Raw genomic sequence first — 24,085 nt, 5'->3', positions numbered from 1 at the left:
CGCACACACACTGTTGTACTTCCTCTTGGGGGTCCTTTGCTTTGGGTTAGCTTGTGCTAATGGCACTCTGGGCCTTAGTCTCTGCAGTTTTCAGAGTTTTGTGACTGTGTCTTCCAAGACCAGGCAGTTGAGGCTCATTGGGTAAGCCGTATCGCAAATGGAAAAGCCGCAGATGAGAAGGCACCTGGTTGCCCCTGGAAAGTGAAGGCTGCCAGTATGAAGGGCTGGCCAACAGAACAGCAAGCAGCTTGTGACGTGGGGCAAGAATAAGCCTGCAATCCTCGGGATATAACAGTAAGCCTCCATTGGATGTCACCTGCTCTGATTTTATTCCTCATCTCTACCCAGCACAGATTGTGCGCAAGTGCACATACTTTGTAAAACCAGAAATCCCAGAACACATGCACAGTGGGATGTTATTAGGAGTAATAGACATACATCGTTTGCGCATTCATGTTTGTGTGTGCCCATGTGTGCCTGTGTCTCTCTGTGTGTGCATACATAGGAGTACTGCAGATATAAATCTTCCAATGCATCAATGTCCTCTCTGGCTCACTACCATATGGATAAAGCATCAATATAGGAACTGGGAAGTAAAAAGAAAGCTCAATTGCATGAAATACTCAAATATCCCAGCATAACGTATTGGTCAGCTTCAGACAGTTGCCCAACACTAGCACAGAACCCATCTAAGGGCACCTGGAGACTGTGCTCTCTAAATCCTTCACATACAACAGCCCTGGAATCCCACTATCAGTCTACAGTGGGACAGCCCGTCCAGACGGAGGACATCTGGGGATGCCGAGACCCGTTGAATAGTCCCAGAAAGTCTTCCGGAGCTGCTGACCCCAGTGCAGGGATACTTCACTGACAGTCTCAAGCTGTAAATTGGGGTTAAGGCACAGAAGCTTTGGGTTCTTTCTGGTGTATGTGAAGTAGGATGGGGAACCAGGTATGGCTGCCTTGGAGCTAAAAAGAACTCCCCGAAGGTGACCCATGAAGAAGGGACAAGGTTCAGAAAATTCAGAGAACACTAAAAATTGAGAAGGTAAATAACTAAAATTATTTTCATTTTACCCTATTTTGTCCCAAGTGGTCTTCTTTATCTCTGAAATCCCCTCTTATCCTGTAAGATTTCATCTTCTCTATGACTGTCCCAACTCTTTATGTCCTCCCAGGACATTACAGTTAGCCACCCACTCCTTCTCTCTGTTCCCATAGCACCCCATGTCTACAGCAACTCCTTAACTCTCTGGAAACCAGATAGAGTGTGTCAAGTACAGAGATGGGCAAAGATGAGGTCCCTGCCCTCCGAGTGCCAGTCTTACAGCAAGAGAGACAAATGAAGCCACTGCAGTCCATTATGATTAGGGCTCGCTAAATCCCTAATGAGTACAGAAAGCTCAATCAGACTTGGGACAGGGAAAGGATCCTGAAGGACAAGGGAAGCCAATAGCCAAGGTGTGGGCTTATTGCCAGGCAGAGTGGAGAGTGTGTTCCAAATCAGGGAGCAGCAAAGAACTATATACAGCTGGGTATCTTCCAGGAACATTGAGCAGCTGGATGAAAGGGGTGCGTGAGGGAATGACTCACCCAAGCTAGGTAGACGTGTGTGTGTGTGTGTGCGTGTGTGTGTGTGTGTGTGTGTGTGTGTGTGTGTGTGTCTGTCTGTCTGTCTCTCTGTGTGTCTCTCTCTGTGTGTGCATGTGTCTATCTGTCTTTGTGTGTGTGTGTGTGTGTGTGTGTGTGTGTGTGTGTGTGTATTTGAGCACTTAGTGCTCACCAGATGTTGTGCTATTTTGGAAGGTTAAAGATCTTATTGGAAGTAGAACTTCACTGGAGGAAGTGATCACCGGATGTATTTCCTGGCCGCACTTCCTGTCCACTCTCTACTTCCCGATAGTAAACATAATGTGGCCAGCTGTCAATCCTTCTTCATCATGGTGGACTATATCTCCGTGAAGTAGAAGACAAAATAAACTTTTGCTTCAGTTACTTTTGGTGGGTATTTTTGTCACAGCAATGACCAATACATGGCCAGAATTAAGGACACAAAGAACCCTAGGATTTATACTGACCAGACCTTGTCATTTACTGGCCTTGGAGAGAAAGGCAAAGCAGAGCTGGGGCTAGAGCAATGGCTCAGTTAGGCGGGTGTACTGCTCTTACAGAGAACCTCACAACCTTCACTCTGGATCCAGGGGAATGGATACCTTATTCTGGACTCAGGAAGCACCTGCACTCACATGTGCTCACACCCACACACAGACACACACAGGCACGTAATTTAATAAAATAAATCTTTAAAATGTGGAAAAGAAAAACAACCGACTGTGGGTTGGAAGACTCTGAGTAGAGGGATCTGTCTAGAGATGGGAAAAGAAAGATGTCTTGGGAGCAGTGTATAAACCACCCAAACGGGGGCATCTGATCGGCCTTTTAGGAACAGGACCATCTGAGGAAACAGACCGGGAAGCCGGTTCCTCGGGAAGTGTCCAGGCTGAAAAGAGCAGAGGGCTGAAAAGCAGTGGCATGGCCTTGATGTCGCTGTGCAACGTCTCTAGATTCCAGTCTCCTCACACGTCAAACGAGGACAGCAATGTGCTACCATGAGCACAAGACTAGGCAAGACTACTGCTTTCATTTCTTCTCATAAATCTCCCGAGCATTGCTTGATGGGGCTTTCTTTAAACCAACTCTATGATTGGCTGAACATTTGCATGAACTAAAGAGCTGTGAGGGTGAGTATGGATGCCCAGCTGTTTTCTAAGATGGTCATTTCAAGTGCTTCACCATCATTCTTTAGTTTCTCAATTACTGTGGCAACCTTAAGGTCAGAAATTACACATTCAATAATCCCACCAAGTTGTGTCTATTTGGTGGTGCCCTGACAAGAAGGATAATCATCACCTGGGGGTTGGGCTGAATCTTAAAATCCTCTTCCTAGCTTACCATGCTTCTAAGTTAAGAGTAAAGGGGGGCTTCATGTATGGAAACCATCATGGCTGCTCTGCCTTTAGATGGATTCCCTGGGTGTGTCATGGAGGGCTGTGGGTTTAATAGGGTGACAGTTATCATGCTTTTCCTGTTCCCAACTTCTTCCTGGCACTGAGATAAAACCTGTGTTTCTTATTTTACTGAAAAGCTGAATGAAACAGTCCCAGGAACTGGCGAAATTCTCACCCAGCAGAAACTTTGTTTTCACTTGCCCGTTCTCCTCCTACCTGTTCCCTTCCGTCACCAGGGGCTTCTCTGGCTGTGTGGTGGAGGCCATGGAAATGACACTGTCGTGGGCCACGTCTTTTTCTCCTTCATGCAACAGAGGAAGGACATCTTCTTCCATCAGCTCAGCCGATTTCTTCTTACTCCCATGATGAGACCCTCCATCAATCAGGTTCCCAAAGTTACCTTCCGAAACGATAGCAAGCGGGGAGGGGCTGGGTGTCAGCAAGTGGGATCCGTCAGCTTGGCATACCCACGCCCTCCCCCAACCAGCAAATAAGATTTCAGGATAAAGGCAGAAAGAACTAATGATGGAGAGCCAGAAAACTCGATTGACAAAGTCAACAAATCTTACTTTCTTCTTTGTAAAATCTACACAAGCTGCAAACTAAGTCAGACAGTTGAGAAAAAGAAAATCCACTGGAGATTTTAAGTTTTTATAGCCATGTTATTTTATCCATTATAATTTTATTACATTATTTTGCGTATGTACATACACTCATGAGCAAGTGTGGAGGTCAGAGGACAACATGCAGGAATTGGGTTCTCTCTGTCCAGCTGCCCATCAGGCTTAGCATCAAGTGCCTTTGCTCTCTGGGCTATTGGCACTTTTAACATCTTAGTGTGTATAGCCTACTAAAACCCATCATGGAGACTTGATAAACTACCATTGTGGATATGTTATTTTGTAATCAAGTTTTTTCACTCGAAATATTGGGAACCTTCTCAAAACTGTTTCTTCTCTAAAAGACTTTTCATCTGAGTACCCAAAAGCAACACCATGTTTTAAAAAGTAAGAGTGAGGGCTGGGGATTTAGCTCAGTGATAGAGCGCTTGCCTAGCAAGCACAAGGCTCTGGGTTCGATCCTCAGCTCAAAAAAAAAAAAAAAAAAAGTAAGAGTGAGTTGGTATTGAAAGAGATAGAGAAGGAGGCGGGGAGGGTTTCAAATAGGGTAGGTATTGTGCTATACACGTCTTCATGTAAGATAAGGTCTCTCCAGCATTCACAGGGACTGCACAGATCTGCTCCAGTTGGGGGTCCTAGAACTGAAAGAAGTGGACACAGGCCCCCATTACTAACCCAGAAGCAATCTCAAATTGATAACCACTTTCACATGAAAAATTCATTTCCTCCAAGGAAGTCTTTGTGGTTTTTATTTATATAGTTTTCTTCTTTCTTTTTGCTCTACAGGTCCTTTGTGTGTATATAATGACTTCCAGTTTAGTATTTTTAGAGATTCTTGAGTGTGAGAATGGATGGGTCTCTGTTTCTTTGTGCCTTCTCTTGGGCTCTTTTCCTTCTGTTTGCTTTGACCAATTCTGATGTGTTCATTTTTGTTTTATCACATTATATCATATTATACTATATTACATTATTAATCCCTTAGAAGCCTGTTTGTTTTCTAACAAGAGACAAAAAGAGAGTAGATACATATGGGAGAAGAGGCTGGGGAACTGGGAGGAGAGGAGGAAGAGGAAATCATAATCAGGATATACTATGTGAGAAAAAAATCTATTTTCAATAAATCAATAAAAGGGAAGACCAGACAAAGGCTCTGTTGTCAGAGCTAACTTTCACAGTTCTGACTGACAGCTGCACCCTGTGGATATGCAGTCACGGGGGTTCTGTGCCCAGTCTCCAGCTGTGTGGCTCAGAAGGACTATTCCCTTCTCAGTCCCCCACCATTCTCTATCTCTTTCAATACCAACTCACTCTTACTTTTAAAGACATGATGTTGCCTTTGGGTACTCAGAAGGGTATTCCCTCTCTACTTCCTTCTGCCCTGTCGCAACAGAATTGCCTGAGCGTGAATCTGCTCTTCTCTGATGGAATGAGTCCTCTCAGTTGAGCTTCACCTTAGCTGAGGGAGACAACAGGGAATCACAGCCATAGCAGCTACTGAATGTGTGATGCTTTGTATCAATCCATCAAACCTTCCCATTCTGTCAGGAGTTACCATCTTTCCCATTTTATACATGGGGGGAACAAGACCCAGAGAAATTAAGTCAGCCCAAAATAATAGAACCAAGATTAGGAATCCAAGTCCCTGAACCCAAATCTATAGTGATTACTGTTAAACAGACAGACAAACAACAACTAGATCTGTAGGAATAACTCTACTCTTTATGTGACATTGGGTAGACAAGGAACTATCATTTCTTATTGAGGTGCCACCTGCCATCTTCATCAGAGCATAATCACACCTTCATGTAAGGCATTAATTCATTTATTCAAGAAATAAACTTGCCCCAAACACTGCATGTGTCTGCCCTTACCAATAGAAACTTCAAAGCTGATGGGTTTGTCTCCAATCTTCCGGTCAATCATGGTAGCTTCAAAAAAGGCTCCAAAGAGTAAAAATTCCTCATATTTTTCTGGTGTAATCTACAGAGAGAAAAAATTGCTAGACAGAGCTGACTTCCTTTTCTCACTAGAAAGCCAAGTTAGTGGAACTCATTTGGTCTAGTGTAGTTCATAGACACCTGAGTCTCTGTTACAGCTGGAAATGTCACGTCTTGCCACTGAGCAGACCAGCAGCAATTGTGGCCAACAAATTCAAGTCCAAACCCAGCTAGCTGCTGGTCTAAAATGGCACAGAATTACCTTATTAATTGCTAAGTTATCATACAAAAAAGTCTCCTTTCATAGCCAGAGATGAGCTTATGTGTCTTCCAAAAATGCTGGGAAGGACCCAGCACGGAACAGGTTTGTAGACCCAGAAAATCATAGATGAGCTGCTGAGATTCACCGCACTAAATGCTTGCAAATCAACATAACTGTTTGGGGGTGCTCACATACGTTTATTATTTGTTCCTTATAACAACTTTGGGAGCTGGGACTCAAACCATTTCCATTTTATAGAAAAAGAAACTGAAGGAATGGAAGCTTGTGTTGTTGAGTAACTTTCTCAGGCATTCTTATCACAGACCCTGGATTCTTTGAGCTTTGCATATGCTAACCTTGTTGCCTTGGTTCTGACCCATAGTCAAAGTTTACTTCCTCAAATAATTAGGAAACTCAGATAAAAAAAAGTGAAGTGTTACACATAGGCAGATGCACTAATCAATCCTGTGTTTCTGGGGTAATATACACACTAAATGCTGTTTCAAGGATATGAATCACTTGTATGAGAATCACAAATTCTTTTATATTGAAAAGAACATTAGAGTTATTTACTCCAACCTCTACCATTACAAAATAAGGCCTATAGACCTTAACTTGGGAAATGTGGGGATGGAGGGGGTGGGTTGTGGGGGAATGCTGGGGGTTGGGAAAAGGGAAGGGGGGTATCTGTGGTTGGTATGTAAAGTGAATAGAAACTTTCTTTATAATGAGAAAAAGGAAAACACACACACACACACACACACACACACACACACACACACACACAAAAAGGCCCAGAAAAATTAAGGGGCTTCCAAGCCCACCAGCAAGTTAAAGTCAGCTAAGGCTTTTGAGACATGGTCAAGGAGCCCACAGCTGGTCTGGAAGACTGGATTATGGCAGACCATAAGGCAAGAACCATTGTGCATTGGTTCTCAACCTGTGGGTCACAACCCCTTTGGCAAACCTTCATCTCCAGAAATATTTACATTATGATTCATACTACAGTTATGAAGTAGCAATGAAAATAATTTTATAGTTGGGGTTTACCACAGCATGAGGAACTGTATTAAAGGGTCGCAGCATTAGGAAGGTTGAGAACCACTGCACTGAGGTAATACAAGGTTCTTTGCAAGTAGCTCTTCCTAATATTGAATGTGTAGAAAACTTGGGCAACAGATGTCACTAAGACACAGTGATCCAGCATCACATTTCTGAGTAAAGATTCTAAAGTAACGTGAAGTCAGACAGATGGGGTTCCCAAGCCTTGCAGCTAGATTTACTAAACTCCATGGAAAGAACAAAAAGGCAGTGCTAAGGAAACTGAAGAACTGTGGCCTCACAGATGTAGGGTTCCATTGAACAAGAGTCCTGAACCAGGCCCCTCAGAGGACAAAGGATTTACAGTAATTGAGTAAGAGGTGACCTTTCCTATAGCATTGGAATCCAGGAAATATTTCTTTTGACCAGAAACACAGGGCAGGGTGAGGCATAGTGCTGGGTCTCAGTCACTCTCCATCTACCAGCCTCTTATCTTGGAGTCCAGGTGTTGAGTTTACTCTCTGGGAGGAGGGTGAAAACCACAAGGACTAGAGGCAAAGCAGACCATGTGACCTCCAGAATGGCAGATGTCACAGCCAATCAGCCAACTGGGCAAGTGGCATCCATTTTATGGCTGTTGCTTTCTTTGTTTGTGATGAAAGTATCCCAACAGAGCCTGAAACACTTGGTAAAAAACAGACATATAAACCCTACAAACAGTAACTACAATAAGTAGTTCAATAGTTCAAATTATCTTCTAATTCTCCACGTTCTTCAAGCTCCAATTTAAAGGGCCCTCCCTTCCGGAAGCATGCCTTAAACTGGAGAAAAGATGATATATAATGTTCACTGAGCTCACAAAGTGAGTTGAGCACCAGCATTCATCTCTCTCTCTGTTTCCTGACCGTGGATGCAGTGTGACCAGCTGCCTCAGGCTCCCAAGCCATGGCGTCCTGACCTGACCATGGTGGGCTGTATTTTCAAACTGTGAGCCATAAAACTCATTTGAAGTTGTTTTTTGTCAGTTGTTTTCTCACAGAAAAGAGAAAAGCAGCCAGGAAAGAGGTTATGTCCTCTGCCCAAAGAGACAAACAGAGGTGAGCATGTCACCAGTGGTTGCCCAGTGGGTGACCACCACACCGTACTGACACAATTTAAACCCAGCTGTCTTACTTAGAGGCCTAAAATTTTAATCACTGAGATTTCTTGTTGGGGAATAGTATTTTAAGGTGTGTTACCTTTGTTTATGTTGCATTTGTTTAACTCTGTGAAGCTGTGTTACTGTGCCCTTGAAAACATCTGATGGTCTAATAAAGAGCAGAAGAAAGGATAGGCAGGGCTGGCAGTCAGAGAGAATACATAGGAGAAACCTGAGAGAAGAAGTAACTAGAGAAGGAGGAGGACTCCAGGGGCCAGCCACACAGCTACACAGCAAACCACAGAGTAAGAAACCAAGAAAGGTATACAAGAATAGAGAAAGATAAAAGCCCCAAGGCCAAAGATAAGTGGGATTATTTAGGTTAAGGAAAGCTGGCAAGAAACAAGCCAAGCTAAGGCCGGGCATTTATAATTAAGAATAAGCCTCTATGTGTGACTTATTTGAGAGCTGGGTGTCAGGCCTCTCAAAAGAGTTAAAACAAACAACAACACTTTCTAACTCCATACATGATGGCAATTTATAGTTCCTAATGCACTCATCACTTCCTGCTTCCTGTTGTATATAGTTTGCATGAGTCCTCTCCCCTTTTACAACATAAGCTCTATGGAGTTAGGCTCTGGATTTACTCTTGCCCATGTTGAGCAAGGTGTTTGTTATGAAGCTGTTCAATCAGCATTCACAGAGTTTAGAAATGGTCACATTCCCAGGATGGCTACAGTCTTTGAGAGGCTGTGGCAGAGGAGAGAGAAGCTTCCATAGTAATGAGGGACACTAGGAAAAGGTAACATCAGAGGGTCTCTTGGTGTCCAGATGTGCAGTGAGGATGCTGCAGCCAGTGACAGTGGGGCTCTGTGACCCTGGGAAGCTGAAAAGGAAAAAAGACACAGCAAGAAAGGATTGATGGGGACAGGTTGATCTTCTTAGGCTGTGAGAAACATAGAGGCCCTGGGTAGCAGCTTTAAAATGTGTCCACAAAATCCCTAACTCTTTTCTGGAGTTCTGCATAAAGGCTGGATAAAATGGTTTGTTCCCGGCAAGAAGAAGAAATGCAGCAGAAATGTCAGTCTGTGACATCATGGCTTGGTCATGACCTTGCTCCCTCTTACATCACCACTCTAGGAGGAAGGAAATGAACTACCATGTTGTAACGATACTCAGAATTTATGGGAGGCTCCCTATAGTAAGGAATTGCATTCTCATGCCATCAGCTAACAAGGTACCAAGGCCTCCTGAGTGTCATGCAGCCATCTTGAGATGGGTCCTCCAGTCCTGTGACACCTTCAAAGGATCATAGCTTCTACCAAGATCTTAATGAAACTTTCCTCCAAGGAACATCGGGACCAGACCATTGTAGTAAGGTATTCCCAAACTCCTCCCTCACAGAGAAAACAAGCATCGGATGTCAATCCACTAAGCTTTGGGGTGACTTGTACAGCAACAGAGGGCTAATGAGTCTGACAAGAAACTACCACCACCAAGACACCAAGACAAGGAGAGGGTGGAGGCAGAGAAGCACCTGTATTGTCCTGTGTCTACCCCTTTCTCCACAATAGCCCAGTAGCCTTCTCTATACCTTGACTTATAGAAAAGTCCACTCCCTACCCACCTCCCTTGCTTTCTGCTAGAGTATCTTCCTTCAGGAACCCTCTTAGATTATGAAAATCTCCTCATAGCTTCTTTCTTCTTGGATATCCCTATCCAACATGGTTCACAGCAAGAATGGTTACCAGACAGGCAGATGAAGAACATATATGCTTGAATGACTACAACATGCCATGCAGGATGCCCACCACATGCAAAGTCAAGTTTCCAATGTTGGCTTATATTCTGAACATGCTTGCATGCATGCACACGTACACATGTGCGTACACACACACACACACACACACACACACACACACACACGCTCACATGCTCACTGCCCCATGCAGACCATGCCAATTCCAACCCCAACAAACTAATGATACACATTTCCAGAGAACATTTCCCAGATGAGCATCCAAGGAGAGATGTGGAAAAAGCCAAGACACAAACAGCAGGCGGCAAGCTCCAAATAGCCGCTCCTTGGTGGAGGGAGCAAGCCATGGGTAGCAGCCATAATGACACTGCAAGCAAAACCATGTGCATGCTAAAAGATCTGATGACTATTTATATACACTTTCTCATCAGCCCCCAGGAGTTGTCTATGATAGAGCGACCTATAAGACCTCATTTAGCTGAAGAATAAACGGGAACCTAGGGCAGTGTAGCATTAGAGCCATGAGTAAAACTAATGCCAGGGTTTCCAACCCATGCTCTGAGTTCTCCCCAGTGGTTTCTTAAGATCCCAGTTGGAAAAATAAATAGCTCTTCCAAGGTAAGGATGACTCTCATACTGCAGTCCTGGGATCTGCCCAGCCTCCCTAGGAGCAGACAGCTCTGGGCAAGCAGTTATCACCTCCCTTATGTTGACCTGAGAGACATTCCCAGAGACAGAATTAGCCAGGCTCTGCTAGAATCAACAACCCTCCTCTGCTGCTGATATGCAGAACTCATTCACTTGCTTGACTACAAACCATACAATTAGGATAAAAAATAAGAGGATAGTCACAGTTGATGTTCATCTTGACACCCCAGTCTCTTGCCCATACTACAGCGTTGGGCTGGGGCAACACTGATGTTTTAATGGTGGGAACTCACTGAAGATGTGTGTTCTGTGGGGCTGTGATTTCATCCTGGGTTTATGAGGTTTCTCATGTTCTCATCCCCCAGCTTGTTGCCTGTTCTTCTCTCCTTTCTTTCCTCTTCCTACATGGTCCCACATCCCCCCCCCCCCAATGCTCCAACATAATTCAACCAAACAAAACTCGACAGCAGAGTTTCTTCATCCATCCTACCACCCACACCCATCAAGTTCTCTGACCATTTTATGTCTCCTTCTTTGAGTTCCCATGGGATCTACTCTTGAGAGAGTCTGAAGAAGTCTAGCATGAGCAAATGGCCACACTGCTTGCAAGAACAGAGGACATACCCTAGGAGTCAGCTCTAGGCCAGCATAATTTTGCCAGGAAGCTGAGACCTGTACAGGAAAAGGTCTTCTGGAGCCATGGCCAGTGTTGTCTCCCTCGGCTCTGGGCCCACCCTGCCGTCAGACCCAGAGGAGCCATGCTCACACCTACCTCTGGGGGGACAGCAAATGATTCCACCTCTACCTCTGTGGAGTTGGTCTTGTCAGCTGCCTGCTGGGCTTTGCCATCCTCGGTTTTGTCTCCCTTGTCCTTACCCGAGCCTTTAGAAGATTTGGAGTCTTTGTCTTTGGAAGACAGCTTCAGCTCCTTCAGAGCTTTGGAGAACTTAGACTCCTGGGTGCCCCCGGAGAGGATTTCCACAGCAATTTCCACCAAGATCCGGCCCCTGAAGGCCACGCCTTCCCCAAAGCCCTCATTCAACTCCTGGTAGTCATCCATGAGACTCTGGTTCCTGGGGGAGCCGTACAGGTTAATCCAGGCAGGTCCAAAGGTGGGAAGAAAGCCTGGGGAAAACCCAAGTGTTAGGGATCTCAATGAACTTTCACCCTTACCATGTTTGCCTTACAGAAGTTGCATGTAAAAATATACGATATACAGATAAAAGAAAATATTTAGAAGGCATCATCTCCAAAGACACCATTTTGCTCAGTTTCCATCTTACACATTTACACTTTTCACCCATGTGATGTTACAGAGGGCACTGTGTACCATTTCTCACCATTTAGTATTGAATGTTTATTTATTCCTAACACGAGCTAGGCAACATGTTAGAAGTTTACATTAATATTTACATTATAAACACTGTTTATGCCTGGTGTTGCAAGAACAAGCATGATGGAGCATAGAGGAACGGAGTGAAGGGGCCGTGAACCAGCTGGAAAGAGCATGGAGAAGGGTATGTGAGCAGAGTTTGGACAGGTGAGAGGCCTTAAGGCCTTGTTATGGATTTTGCTCACTATCTTAGTATCCTTAAAAATATGTTAAAGGGATTTTCACCAAATTGGTAATGTAACCATGTCTCTTAAGACCATTGTGGCTACCATGTGAAGGCCTGCAAGAATGGCTGTGGGCAAACTGCTTTAGGAACCATTTCACCATGAAAGCTAAGGCCACTGTAGCTTGGACTAGTAGGGTAGGGTGGTAGAGACAGTGTGAAATGAATGTTCTAAAATATTTCCTAAACATAGAACTGAAAAGACCTGGTGATTTTTAACTGATTCCTGTCATAAGGGGTTTCTCTCCTTAATATAGACCATCTGAGAAAACATACGACGTCCATGAGAACATATGTGACCACAATGTCCCTTTATTTTTCAGTATTGGGAATCAAACCCAAGGCCTTTCACCATGTAGGCAAAGTGCTCTTAACACTGACCTCCACCTTCAATTCCATGCATGCTCCTTTGTGAAAGGCAAAACAGCATGTTTCTGAAGATTCAACTGGGTGAGTTCAAATCCCAGCTTTGGGACTTTGCAGCTGTGTGAACTTGGACAAATTTCTTCACTTCCTTGTACCTCAGTTTCTTCATCTTGAGGAAAAGCTAATGGTGCCTACCTCACCTATCAAGATTAACAGGATAGTATCTATCAAGTGTTTCATATGGACCCTTGGGACATGCCCTACTATTATGAATAAAGAGGGAGGCATCATTTCTTTATCAATTTGCCCATAGTTGCCAAGTAAATGTTTACACACACACACACACACACACACACACACACACACGTCTCTTTTCTCCCACCCTGACTTCTCTAGACTAGATTCTATCCCTCAGATTCTGTTCTCCTTTGAGTAAACTTAAAGAAGCAGCAATATTATTGTTTAAAAGGATAGAAAGATTTTATGGTTCTCTGGTGTCTACTTCTAAGACATAAACATATATCTTTCTGAAAACCATCAAGAGGCTCCTAAAATGCTGTGAATAAAACATGTTAACATCTAGTTGAGAAAGTGTATATGGATGAGTGTGTGTGTGTGTGTGTGTGTGTGTGTGTGTGTGTGTGTGTGTGTGTATGTTTATATATAAAGTGGTAAGTGCTGCTGCAATATCAAGAAATAGACAACATACATTCATTGAGGGCTTTCTGTAATGCCAATCTGTGAAGGACATAAAAATACACAAGTCTCTGCTCTTGGAAAATACTCATCTAGGTAAGAAAAAAATAAAGCAGTTAAACTAATGTAATCTCTACATGACATCTGATTAGATCTACTTAACATATACATATATGTGTGTGTTTGTATTTGACCATTTAATTGTATATATTTGTGATTTATGTATGTAGGTATGTATGTGTGTGTGTGTGTGTGTGTGTGTGCGTGTGTGTGTGTGTGTGTATTGGTCAGCTGACATACATTTGCATTGCAGAGAAAGATTGCTATGAATTTAAATGGGGGTTAATTTAGGAATTCTTACATACCAATGTGATTTTGGAAATAGAATCATATACCGAGTAGGGGCTCTTCCCCTGCCTGCCTCCTTTAGCACTCTGTGGATTACCTGAGGCTGCCCTGGCTCACTTAGTTCACAATTACCCTGCCACCCTCACTCTGTCCTGTCCCCATCAGATGACTGGGGACATAATTCTTATGTAGGAGGGAAAATCAACCACTGAAATATGCAAAAACTGTTTGCATAGAACCATACAAAGACATGTAGGAGGACAGATTTGGCCTATAGATCTTAACTTACCAACCTCTGGTTTTATCGGAACTCTATTTTGTGACACACCCCAGGTAGGTAGCAATGGTCACGGAAGACCTGAGACCAGAGCTTGGTTCCATCCACTAGCTTAATCGAGCCAGGCCACAGACCACAGAACCATGGAAGGTGTTAGCACATGCCTACGTGGCCCACTCTCTTTAAAGGTAACTATGGCTTTGAGATCTCCTTCCAAGTCAGACGTGGATAAACTCTACCTTTATCTCCATCCTGCTCATTGGAGATTTTCTTCAGGTCAATGAAGTGGGTTGCCAGGGCGACGTCATTCATGCTGCCTTCATCCCACACCTGAATTTTTACCCTCCGGCACAAGGGAGGGAACATTTCCTTGAAGACCACCTGCTCATGCCACACAGGGTCGGCACAGTTCTTTTGCACTGAGGTTCTCCCCTAAAAGTACAGCCAGGAAGAAGTGAGCCATGGAAATAAATGGCTAAAGAAAACACCTCAAACCACCTGGGATATAAAGGGAATTACCAAAGACGGGCTTGCTTCCCAGGACACCTATGAAAACCAGCTACACCTCATTAACATTATTGGTGACCTAGATGCTATGTGGAGCATTGGGGCAAATCATTGTTCTTGGAAATTTCCACTCGACAGATAAGTGTTGAGGTGAAAGCCTATGTTATGAATATGAGCTGTTCTATATAGCTCCAGGAGACCACCAGACATAGTTAGACCCTGAGCTCATGCCTATGTAAAGACCTGAATGCATGTTATAAATGACCTTCAGTGAATCAGGGCTGCAGCCTGGGCCTCAGTTTCCTTGGTATACATGGGAATGATGGCCTATATGCCCTCCAAATTCAACCCGAGTTAGAAACACATCAGCATTCCTACTGATGGGAAGGGACAGGGACATATTTTGAAAGTATAAAATGTATTCGAAGTTTCAAAGTCCCATAAGTCAGAATCCAGCTTTGGCCGCGAGCCTAGGCCTTGATTCTTTCCATGGCACTTGAGAAAGGAACCGTGGTATCTAGAGATAGGAGGACTACCTGGGACACTGGGAAATGGGTCAGGAGACAGCAGTGATTCTACAGGGCCTGGGGCCTGGTACTTGCTTAGAGAAATAGCCAGAGGTGAGGAATGGGCAAGCCTCCTCTACACTTCCCCTTCTTGTGACAAGGTTTTCTCTGGGATGATTTTAACCTAACTGCATCTGATTAAAAATGTTCTGGATGCAGAGCAGGACGTAACTGTCACCACTGGTGACAGAGCTTCCTCACCGTCTGCCCAGCGAAGGACACCTCCACGAAGGGATCCACAAGGTCCTTACTGTCACCTACAAATGCTTTGGTGACGTTCGCCATGATGCTGGAGTTCATTTTGGGTAACCCTTCTGCTCTATAGAGCCTCACGTAGAATCTGGCCCAAGGCCTCTCCGATGGAAATCCTTGAGGAATCAGAATGTTCCTAGAGGGGAAAAAAGATTTTTAAAATGAGGAGGTCTGTTACCCAAGAGTAGAGAGAAAGGGCAGGCACAGGTTGGAGGCAGAAAGCAAAACCTGGCTATAGAGAAATGCTGGAATTCATCACTAAGCCAAGTTTTCTTTCCAGTTCCTTCTAGAATTTAACTTTTTTTTTTTTTGCCATAAACCAGTGGTTGAAAGTATGATTCTCTTGAAGAAAAAACAGTTACATATAGATAAATCATACAATCTCAAGAATGGCTTATTCACATAACGTGTACACTTACGGCTCAGGAAACATGGAAAGGGAGGTGGGAAGACAGTAGGAGCACAGGAAAACTGCTGCAACAGTCTTTTCTTTAAACAACAACAAAAGGATACAAAGGGGGGCATTGGGAAGAGGGGTTTGATCTGGGAGGGCTGGGAGTGAGGAGTCGGCGATGAATATGAACAAGATGCAGTCTATGGAATTCTCGACGAATTAATGATAGCAATAACGATAACAACAGAATGGTGTATCTAAAATAAGCTGTTACAGGGAAACAGTGTTCTTGTCCCAGAATCTGAGCTCCTGAAAGAGCCGCAGCTTTGAGAAGATATGTTCAGGGGTTGCTGACAGAGCAGGGTCTCTGGCGGACAAGCCATGAGCTTGGCAACACTCGCACACCCATACGGAAAGGAGTGGAGAGAGGAAAAGAGACAAAGTGGACAAATAAGTTCTCTTTTAGGGCTCTCGGTGGGTCGGCCTCACTTCTCTATTTGCTCCTCAGCATCGAAGGTTTTGGGGTTGGTCTTTAAGACGTCGCCTTTCCCGGTCACACTGATGTCACACTTCAGGTAGCCCTTGGTACCAGTCCTGATGTCACCAGGGTCTGTAAGCAGTGCCCACTTGTCGCAGAATTGGTGACCTACAAACACACCTGGTAAGTGTATCCTTTGCAGATGGGCCAGTGGCTCCCCCATCCCTTCCCACACCCGCAGGCTCCTGGTTTCCTCCTTCTGCTGCTTGGCATAGGAGCCGTTCCCAGATATCCCCAGTCCCCAGGCTACCCACTCTCTTCTCTTCCCCGCTCCTCCCTTCCTTCCAACCCTCTTGTGTGACTTTCTTCTCCAAATGACCATGGGTATTTGGGAGACCTTCAGTCTAGAGAACCACCCAGAAGACTCCCAGCTTTGCAGATCATGGAGTAAACCGAAGAAGAGTAAGAAGCAAGATGGGGAGGAGGGGCTTGCTCACCAGGCTGGTTGTACACCGTCCCCACGTCCACTCGGAAAGAACCAATCAGGATGCTTCCTATCAGCTTGTGATGTAAGACCTACAAAAGATGGAGCACCAAGCCTGACTCATTGGTCCTTGAAGATAAATCTGTGAAACGGACTCAGAATTCACCAAAGAGACTCCTAGGACTTGACCCTTGTCTGGGTTTGACCTTGTCTGGAGCATAGTGGAACTGGTCATTGACCTATAGGGTCCTAAGTGTCTCATCTATGCCTCTTTCTCTGGAAGCTTTTCTGTTCCTCTGCTGAAGGATGCACAACACTCTAAGTGCCCAAAACGTTTCTTTAATCAAATGAACCATGGTAAGCCACCCTTCAATACCCACCTCTTCCTGCACAAACTTGACCCATCCTTCAATGGTTGGAGCAAATGTCACCTCCTATAAGCTTTTGTCCTTGATCTCCTAGGCTGCCACTGTTCTTTCTTTCCTCGGCCTCCAAAAACATTTTTCACAACTTTCTTGAGAGCTTATCATGTGTTGCCAGATGTTTTGGTACTGAACAACAGAGTAAGTTCTGTACAGTATAGTGTGTGGGGGTGTGTGTGTGGGGGGGGGTGTTCTCATTGGCAGTGAGCAGAGTGCCTAGCCTGGGTACAGCAGCATGCTGAAAGGCTGGTGTCATCAGGAGGAAGGTGGCATAGTTGGTGCTGTATCTAGAAGTCACAGTGGATGAGCAGCTGAAGGAAAAGTTGGAATAGTTTAATCTTTAATCCAGAAAAGGGGAGCTGTCAGGAAGAGGACAGTGTGACTGAAGTGCCCTCAAATCTTGGGAATGTTGCATCCAGAAAAGGGGCCAGGTTCCCTGTGTGGTTCTTAGGTAACAGGTTGAGGTTTCAACTCAATTGAAGATGTTATTTCTTTTGCTGGTTAGAATCTCTCGGCAATAAAGGGGGTTCATTCTCCAGAAGTAGTGACGTTACTGCCATTGGAACCCAAGGGCCTCAAGAACTCCACGTTATCCTGGAGGTACCCCCAAGATTCCTACTAACTATAAATACTATGATTTCCTTGATCAAGGGTAGTGTTCCTTTGATTCTATCCACCATGTGCCTCATTCATAATGAATTTCAATGAATATCCAGTGAGTTAATGAATGGTTGGAAGAAGGGTGAATGGTAGGTTCTTGGAGCTTCTGAGTGGCTCTTTTTGTCAGAGGCAGTAAGAAAAGGTAGTCAGCTGACCTCAAGAAATGACAACCATCCCTGTTTTCTTCCTTCTCTCTCTCTCTCTCTCTCTCTCTCTCTCTCTCTCTCTCTCTCTCTCTGTGATTTTTTTAGTGTTGACAGAGGGGAAGCAAGGACAGCTTAGCTTCAGTGGAGGAGCTATTTAGGACCACACACAAAAAGCTGCCTCTGTTCTCCACCTCGTTTTCTGTGGCTAACATGACTCCCTGAGGTCTGAGGAGGATCAGACACCTGTCTCAAGTCCCTTTCACAATGTAAATGTCTCTGTGAAAGATAGAATGCAAGACCCTCAACTGATTCTTCCAGCCACACAGGAGACCTCTTTAAGGCATCTGCCTACTGGCTGAATGCCAGCCAAGCCTATTGAAGTCTATGAGACTACTAGGCTCCTGGGGATATGTCACACACAGTGTGCTGAGGTCCTGGGTTCCTCGGGCCACTGCTAAAGGAAAATTGTCTATGGTATCACCAGGGCATATTATTATACCATGGTTATTCCAAGAGCATCTAATTATAGTTACCCCCACCCCACCCCTTTCTGATAATATTTTTAATTTGTTATTTGAGAATTTCACAAAATACAATGTAATTTTGATCATATTCAGCCCCATTTCCACACCCCCCATTCTTTCTGGAACTCTCTAACATGTCTACCTCCTAAATTCATGTGTTTCCTCACTTTTTTTTTATATCCCAGTGAGTCAAATTAATGCTGCCTATACATGCTTGGATTGGGGGCCATCCACTAGAACATAGGCAACCTATTAGTGACCATACTCCCAAAGAATAAGGACACTGCCTACTCCAGAAGCCACCAACTGCCAGTAGTTCCTCAGCTGGAGATGGAGTCTCATGAGTCCTTCTCCCATTCACACTGGAATTTTGTCTGGCTTGCCCTTACATACACAGCAGTTTCATGGCCATGATGGGAGTAGACAAAACATTTTCTGATTGAATTTGAGGACTGCTCCCCAGGAGAGACTTTATGTCTAGGAATATAAATCTGATCAAAAGGCCATGGATAGGGAGTGACAGGCCCTAGAGGGCAACCTACTATTATCATTTTGCTAGGTGGCCAGGCTGTCAAACTATCTTCTAAATACCTACATGTATATACATCTAAATCCGTGCTGCTCTCTGCCTTGGTCAGGTAATCTGCAGTGGGCAGGGGTTAAACAAGGACTCATGGGCTAGAGAGATGGCTCAGTGGTTAAGAGCACTGACTGCTCTTCCAGAGGTCCTGAGTTCAATTCCCAGCAACCACATGGTGGCTCACAACCATCTGTAGTGAGATCTGGCACCCTCTTCTGTATACATAATAAATAAATAAATCTAAAAAAACAAAAACAAAACAAAACAAAAAACCAAGGACTCATAACCGTCCAAGCGCTAGGAACACATGACTGAGTCATCTTCCTTTCCTTAACACTGAACTCATTCTGGGCACACTGGCTTTCAGTTTATGAACTAGCAGGAAAAATGTGTTAAGCAGAAGAGGGAGGGTTTTCCATTAAAACCTTTGGTCTTTCTTCCTAGGAGTCATTTAAGAACAAGACTGTCTTCTCCCAAAGAAGAAATAAGTCAGGCAAATCAGCTTTGGTCCTATGTCTGAAATTCCAGGCGTCCCTCACACAGTCATGACTCTTGTCTATGATAGGACTTAGAGGCCTGGTGATGAACTTCATCTGCAACCTAGCACGTCCCTTAGCTGACACAGGGCCAGTGTCATCGGGTGACTTCTGGAGTGATGGCACAAAGCCCTGGGAGCCAACCCAGCTCCCAAAATATCTTCTGTATCCTTGTCATCACACCTGAAACTCAAATACCAAGAATGTTTGGCTCTCGGTGACTTTTCATTCCTCAAGAGTCGCATTCTTCAAGTGCTCCTGGGCAGGACGGTATCATACCACTGGAACCCACGCCTTAGGAGGGGACTTTGTTGATATTCAGCTGCAGTTAAAAGGTCATATCACCTATGCATTGATCTAGTGTGTGAGTGAGTGATAAAAAGCAATTCCCACCAGAGTCAGTTTGACTGTTAAGGGAACCATTCCCTCATTCTCCACACACTTTTACTGGCATATAAAGCAGGAGTTCTGTTCTTTGAGAAGTCTTGGGAAGATAGCACCTGTTCACTCTTCAGCCCTCACCCTATCACCCTCAGGCACACCCAGCCAGCCTCATACCCCTTTCTGTGGAAGAAGTGGCTGTTTTCTGAGATTGAAGGAGACATGCCATCACCTGCCACCCACTGTCTTCTGTTCCTTTGCTGAATAGTGTGCTGTTGGTAATGGGCCCTTTCTGCTCTCATTTGGGACAAGATGACTTCAGCATCCATACTTTGCTTTCCTGTTCCTGCCATCCATGGAAGCCTGTATAAAGCCCCCAGCAAGCCCAGAGAGCACTCACTCTTTCTACTCTTCGGTCTGGATTTGTGGACACACTTCCTCTCCCTGGAGGGGCTAAGGAAGATCTGTCCAGCAGATCCAACTCCCCCTGCAAAGATCCTGAGGTCCACACTCAGCGGCAACTTTCAAGAATGCCAGAATGCTGCAAATAATTTCCCTGCTCATCAGGCATTATCAGAGAGGAGACACACATATGCAGTCCTTCCCTGGTTTCTATTCCTGTTTCTCTATTTATCACTGACTAGGAGAAGAGATGGTTGTGATTAATTAGTGTAGCTATCATCCCAATAGAAAAACATAACATTAACTTGATTTTTAAAAAATAACTGAAAAATGGCAGTCAATTAAGATGTCATTTGCAGCATATGCTTCATATCCCTACATCCAATTAGCAAAAGTTTACTGTAGTTTACTGTTTGCTTCCAAGAAGCAAAGATTCTCTTGAGATGGTTTTCCTTCGTAAAATCCCCCATACTGGTGATTTTGAGCTTAAGTCTGCTACTTCCCCAGTCACCGACCCATATTTATCCCCCTGAACCCAGGCATCCCTAACCATGCTGAGCTGCCCCAAAATGTCCCCCGTGCCTAGAGTCTCTCCTGCTGGCCCCAAGTACCACCACCTGCAATGGTATACTTACTGAGATCTTGATGATCTTGTCAAAAAGATGCACTTGGGGTCCAATGAAGTCAAACACGAAGTACTGTAAAACATGAAGTCCATCTTGGTCATCAAACCCCGAGTTTACATCTAAGAACCTTGTTCCTAGAGTGGGTTAGATCTGTATCACTCTAACCCACTGCTGCATAGTCCTTATTGGCAACAGTAGATCAGCGTTTGGTTGGCTTGTCCCCCACTGACAATCATCTAGGTTGCCTTCCATTGTTTTATATATTATGTTTAAAATGCCACCAACCACATTCTTGCACAGGATAACTACAATTATTCCTCTAACATAAACGTAAGAAGTTTTAGATCATGGATTGTATGAAGTTTCAGTAGTATTCTAATAACACTATTAAAATTTTATATACACCTAATCCATTATCCAAAACTTCTACTTATGTCTATTAGTTACTTTTCCATTGTTACGGTAAAATACCATGAGCAAGGCATGAAAAAAAAAGAGTCTATTTTGGCTTATAGTTTCAGGGGACAAGATCTGTCCTTGTGGAGAGGTTGGCTCTAGAGCAGAGAGCTGAGAGCTCCTATGCCAACCACAAACACAAAACAGAAGAAAAAAACTGGCAGTGGCACCAGGCTTTTCATCTCAAAGCCCGCCTCCAGGGACATACTTCCTGCAGCAAGGGTGCATCTCCTAAACCTCCTCAGACAATGACATCAACGGAGGACCAATGTTCAAACATCTGAGCCTATGGGGGACATTCTCATTCAAAACACCATAAAAGGCATTCATTTTATATTCTGGCTTTTGCTATGTCTTTTCCAACCCTTGATATTGCTAGTTCTTTGCCTGTTTGGTTTCTTACAATAGCTGAAAATGGTATCTTGGGGTAGTTTTAACTTTGAGTGAACACATTTAAAATCTTTCTCAGGATTTTTCTATTTCAAACATTCTTGTAAAATTATCAAGACTAATCAAGGAAGGAATGAAAAGAAGATGAATGATAGATCATACTTTTAGGATGGGAAAAGTTATTAAATTTCAGAGTTAAGGAATTACCTTGGGGCTGGCAATATGGCTCTGTGGGTAAAGGTACTTCTCCAGAATCTACATGGTGGAAGGCGAGAATTGATTCCTGCAAGCTGTCCTCTGACCTCCATATGTAAACCATGATACATGCACACATGTGTGCACATGCTCACACACAGATAACTGAAGTGTAAGAATTATCTATATGGATCCCCAAATTTGCATATAGGGAGACTGATGATTAAAGAGATTTACATGTGATGGATGACCAGATACATAATTCTAGTTACTTCTGGCTCTTGAACCACACTTTGATTCTCCTAAAGAAGGGACTAGGCAGTGGAAGTTTTGTAGAGGTTGAGTCAATTTCCTCTCAATTGAGGCTGTAGAATTTAAAGGTACAGAAGACCTTACAGGGAGGTGTCTACATGAGTTGGCTGTATGGAGGAGGAACAATGGGTGGGCTAGGAAGGATTGGGATACTGTTGTGTCCTGGGTTCTTCCCTATGCTTTGGGGCAAAGATATAAAAGAAAAATAAATTGTGGAAAGACATACCAGTGGGGAGAAAAACAATGGCAATGAACACCTTTCTTTCCTGGAGTAAAATAGAAAAACCAAAATAAACTATCATGTGCTATACTAGGAGATACTCAAAATGGTGGTCTCTGGGGCTGAGGTGTGGCCCCACAATAGAACTCCTGCCTAGCTTATGGGTTTGATCCCCAGTGCTACCATAAATAAATAAATTTAAAGATGATGATTATGTGTTCTTTAATAAGAAAACAGGTATGACCTTTACAGAAATTTTTCATATGTAATGTCCATATACATATACTTTGTACACATTTTACTATATTTTTTAAATGTTTGGAGCTCAAAATATACATAGAAATTTCACTTTAGTGAAATTCTTCACTCTACTAAGGATGGCTATGTGAGCGATCCTTTGGACTGATGAATCAGTTCTAATATTCGTTGCCTTCAGCTAAGTTTCAATGTTGTACTCTTATAGACTTCTGGACCTGCACCCATTGTTCTAGCTAGCAAGCAAATATTCGCCAATCCCTACTTCCTCCTCCAACACCTGATGACCTCGGCCTTCAAGGTGAGAATTTGTGACAAATGTCCTTGGCTTGCCTTCCGTTCTTTTTCTTGGTTTCCTCCTTGATGCACTCAGGCTCAATTTAACGTCATTTAGAGCCAAGACTTGCAGGCATAATCATAACATTTGACAAGTAAATGGGGCTTTGAGGTTTCAGAGCATTTGCATACACACTCTTTAATATCACATCCGTGCCAAAAAGATGGAGGGAAGAGGGGGGCCAGAGACGGGGGAGTAACTTCTGGGAGGCTCGGGGACAGTAATGACAAAGAGGAAAGTGATTGGGGATTTCCAGTTAATGTCATTATCCACACCGTCCCTGCCTTCCTTGTAGATTACCACAGGGTAGTAATGACGACTCCACAGCACTTTTCTGGCAATTCATGTTGTCAAGCAATTTGGCAATATCCAAGTTTAAATCCCTCAGTCAGACCACGTAAGAATATTTTAAGTACTAGCCAAAGGCTAAAAGTTTTAGTATCCATATATGAGAGACTAAACAGTAAATTATGACATATGAAAGCAATGGAAAATTCTCCAGCCATGAAGCCAAAGTGAGCTTGACCTATGTGAGCAGCTGTGCCCTACCCCAAAGCCCACTGTTTTGTAAAAAGAACAAGGCCTACAACCATGTTATTGAGTCTGCCATTGGGGCATAGACTTGTATAGGAATACATGCTTGGGATCTCGCTGGAAGATCCTTGAGGATGATGAGAATGGATCTTTCCAGGGATGAAATCTAGGTTACTAAGGCCCAAACATTAGTGGGAAATGAGGTTTTCCACCATATATTATTGTCTACTCTGCCATGTTTTTACTGAATAACATTTTATTTACAAAGAGACAATTTAGAAACTTTCCTCTTTGGGGTCTTCCTTTAAAATTTCTATGTATTGCCAGACGGTGGTAGCACACGCCCTTAATCCCAGCACTTGGGAGGCAGAGGCAGGCAGATCTCTGTGAGTTTGTGGCCAGCCTGGGCTACAGAGTGAGTTCCAGGAAAGGTAAAAAGCTACACAGAGAAACCCTGTCTTGAAAAACAAAAACAAAAACAAACAAAAAAATTTCTATGCATCTTAGAAAAACACAAGTGTTTCGCTTTCCAACAAAGTATGCTTATTTCAAATTCAGTCATTACATCTTCAGTGTTGCTCCAGTACCATGTGTCTAACCAACACTCAAGGTTCATGGAACGCAACCCCAAGGCTTAGAAGCAGGGCAAAGAGCTCGTGAGAAGTAAGAAAGCTGGCCTTGGTTCACTGGCTTGTTCTCAGCGCTTCAGGGC

General features: G+C 43.9%; 1 protein-coding gene across 1 annotated transcript in view; it reads right to left on the bottom strand.

Annotated features, from left to right (window-relative positions):
• The window catches only part of Fer1l6 (fer-1 like family member 6), a 119,734-nt gene that overhangs the window by 87,662 nt on the left and 7,987 nt on the right, over positions 1–24,085 (bottom strand). Inside the window, exons 5-12 of the mRNA XM_036208371.1 lie at positions 20,684–20,746; positions 16,411–16,489; positions 15,925–16,081; positions 14,991–15,177; positions 13,956–14,148; positions 11,186–11,538; positions 5,500–5,608; positions 3,225–3,408 (exon numbers count right to left, since the gene is read on the bottom strand). Of these exons, the coding sequence (XP_036064264.1) occupies positions 3,225–3,408; positions 5,500–5,608; positions 11,186–11,538; positions 13,956–14,148; positions 14,991–15,177; positions 15,925–16,081; positions 16,411–16,489; positions 20,684–20,746 (1,325 nt within the window). The remainder of the gene's footprint in view (positions 1–3,224; positions 3,409–5,499; positions 5,609–11,185; positions 11,539–13,955; positions 14,149–14,990; positions 15,178–15,924; positions 16,082–16,410; positions 16,490–20,683; positions 20,747–24,085) is intronic.

Source organism: Onychomys torridus, chromosome 16 (genome assembly GCF_903995425.1).
Source record: "Onychomys torridus chromosome 16, mOncTor1.1, whole genome shotgun sequence".
Taxonomy (NCBI): domain Eukaryota; kingdom Metazoa; phylum Chordata; class Mammalia; order Rodentia; family Cricetidae; genus Onychomys; species Onychomys torridus.
Note: the sequence above shows the minus strand (reverse complement) of the source record. Positions and strands in the feature narration are given on the sequence as shown.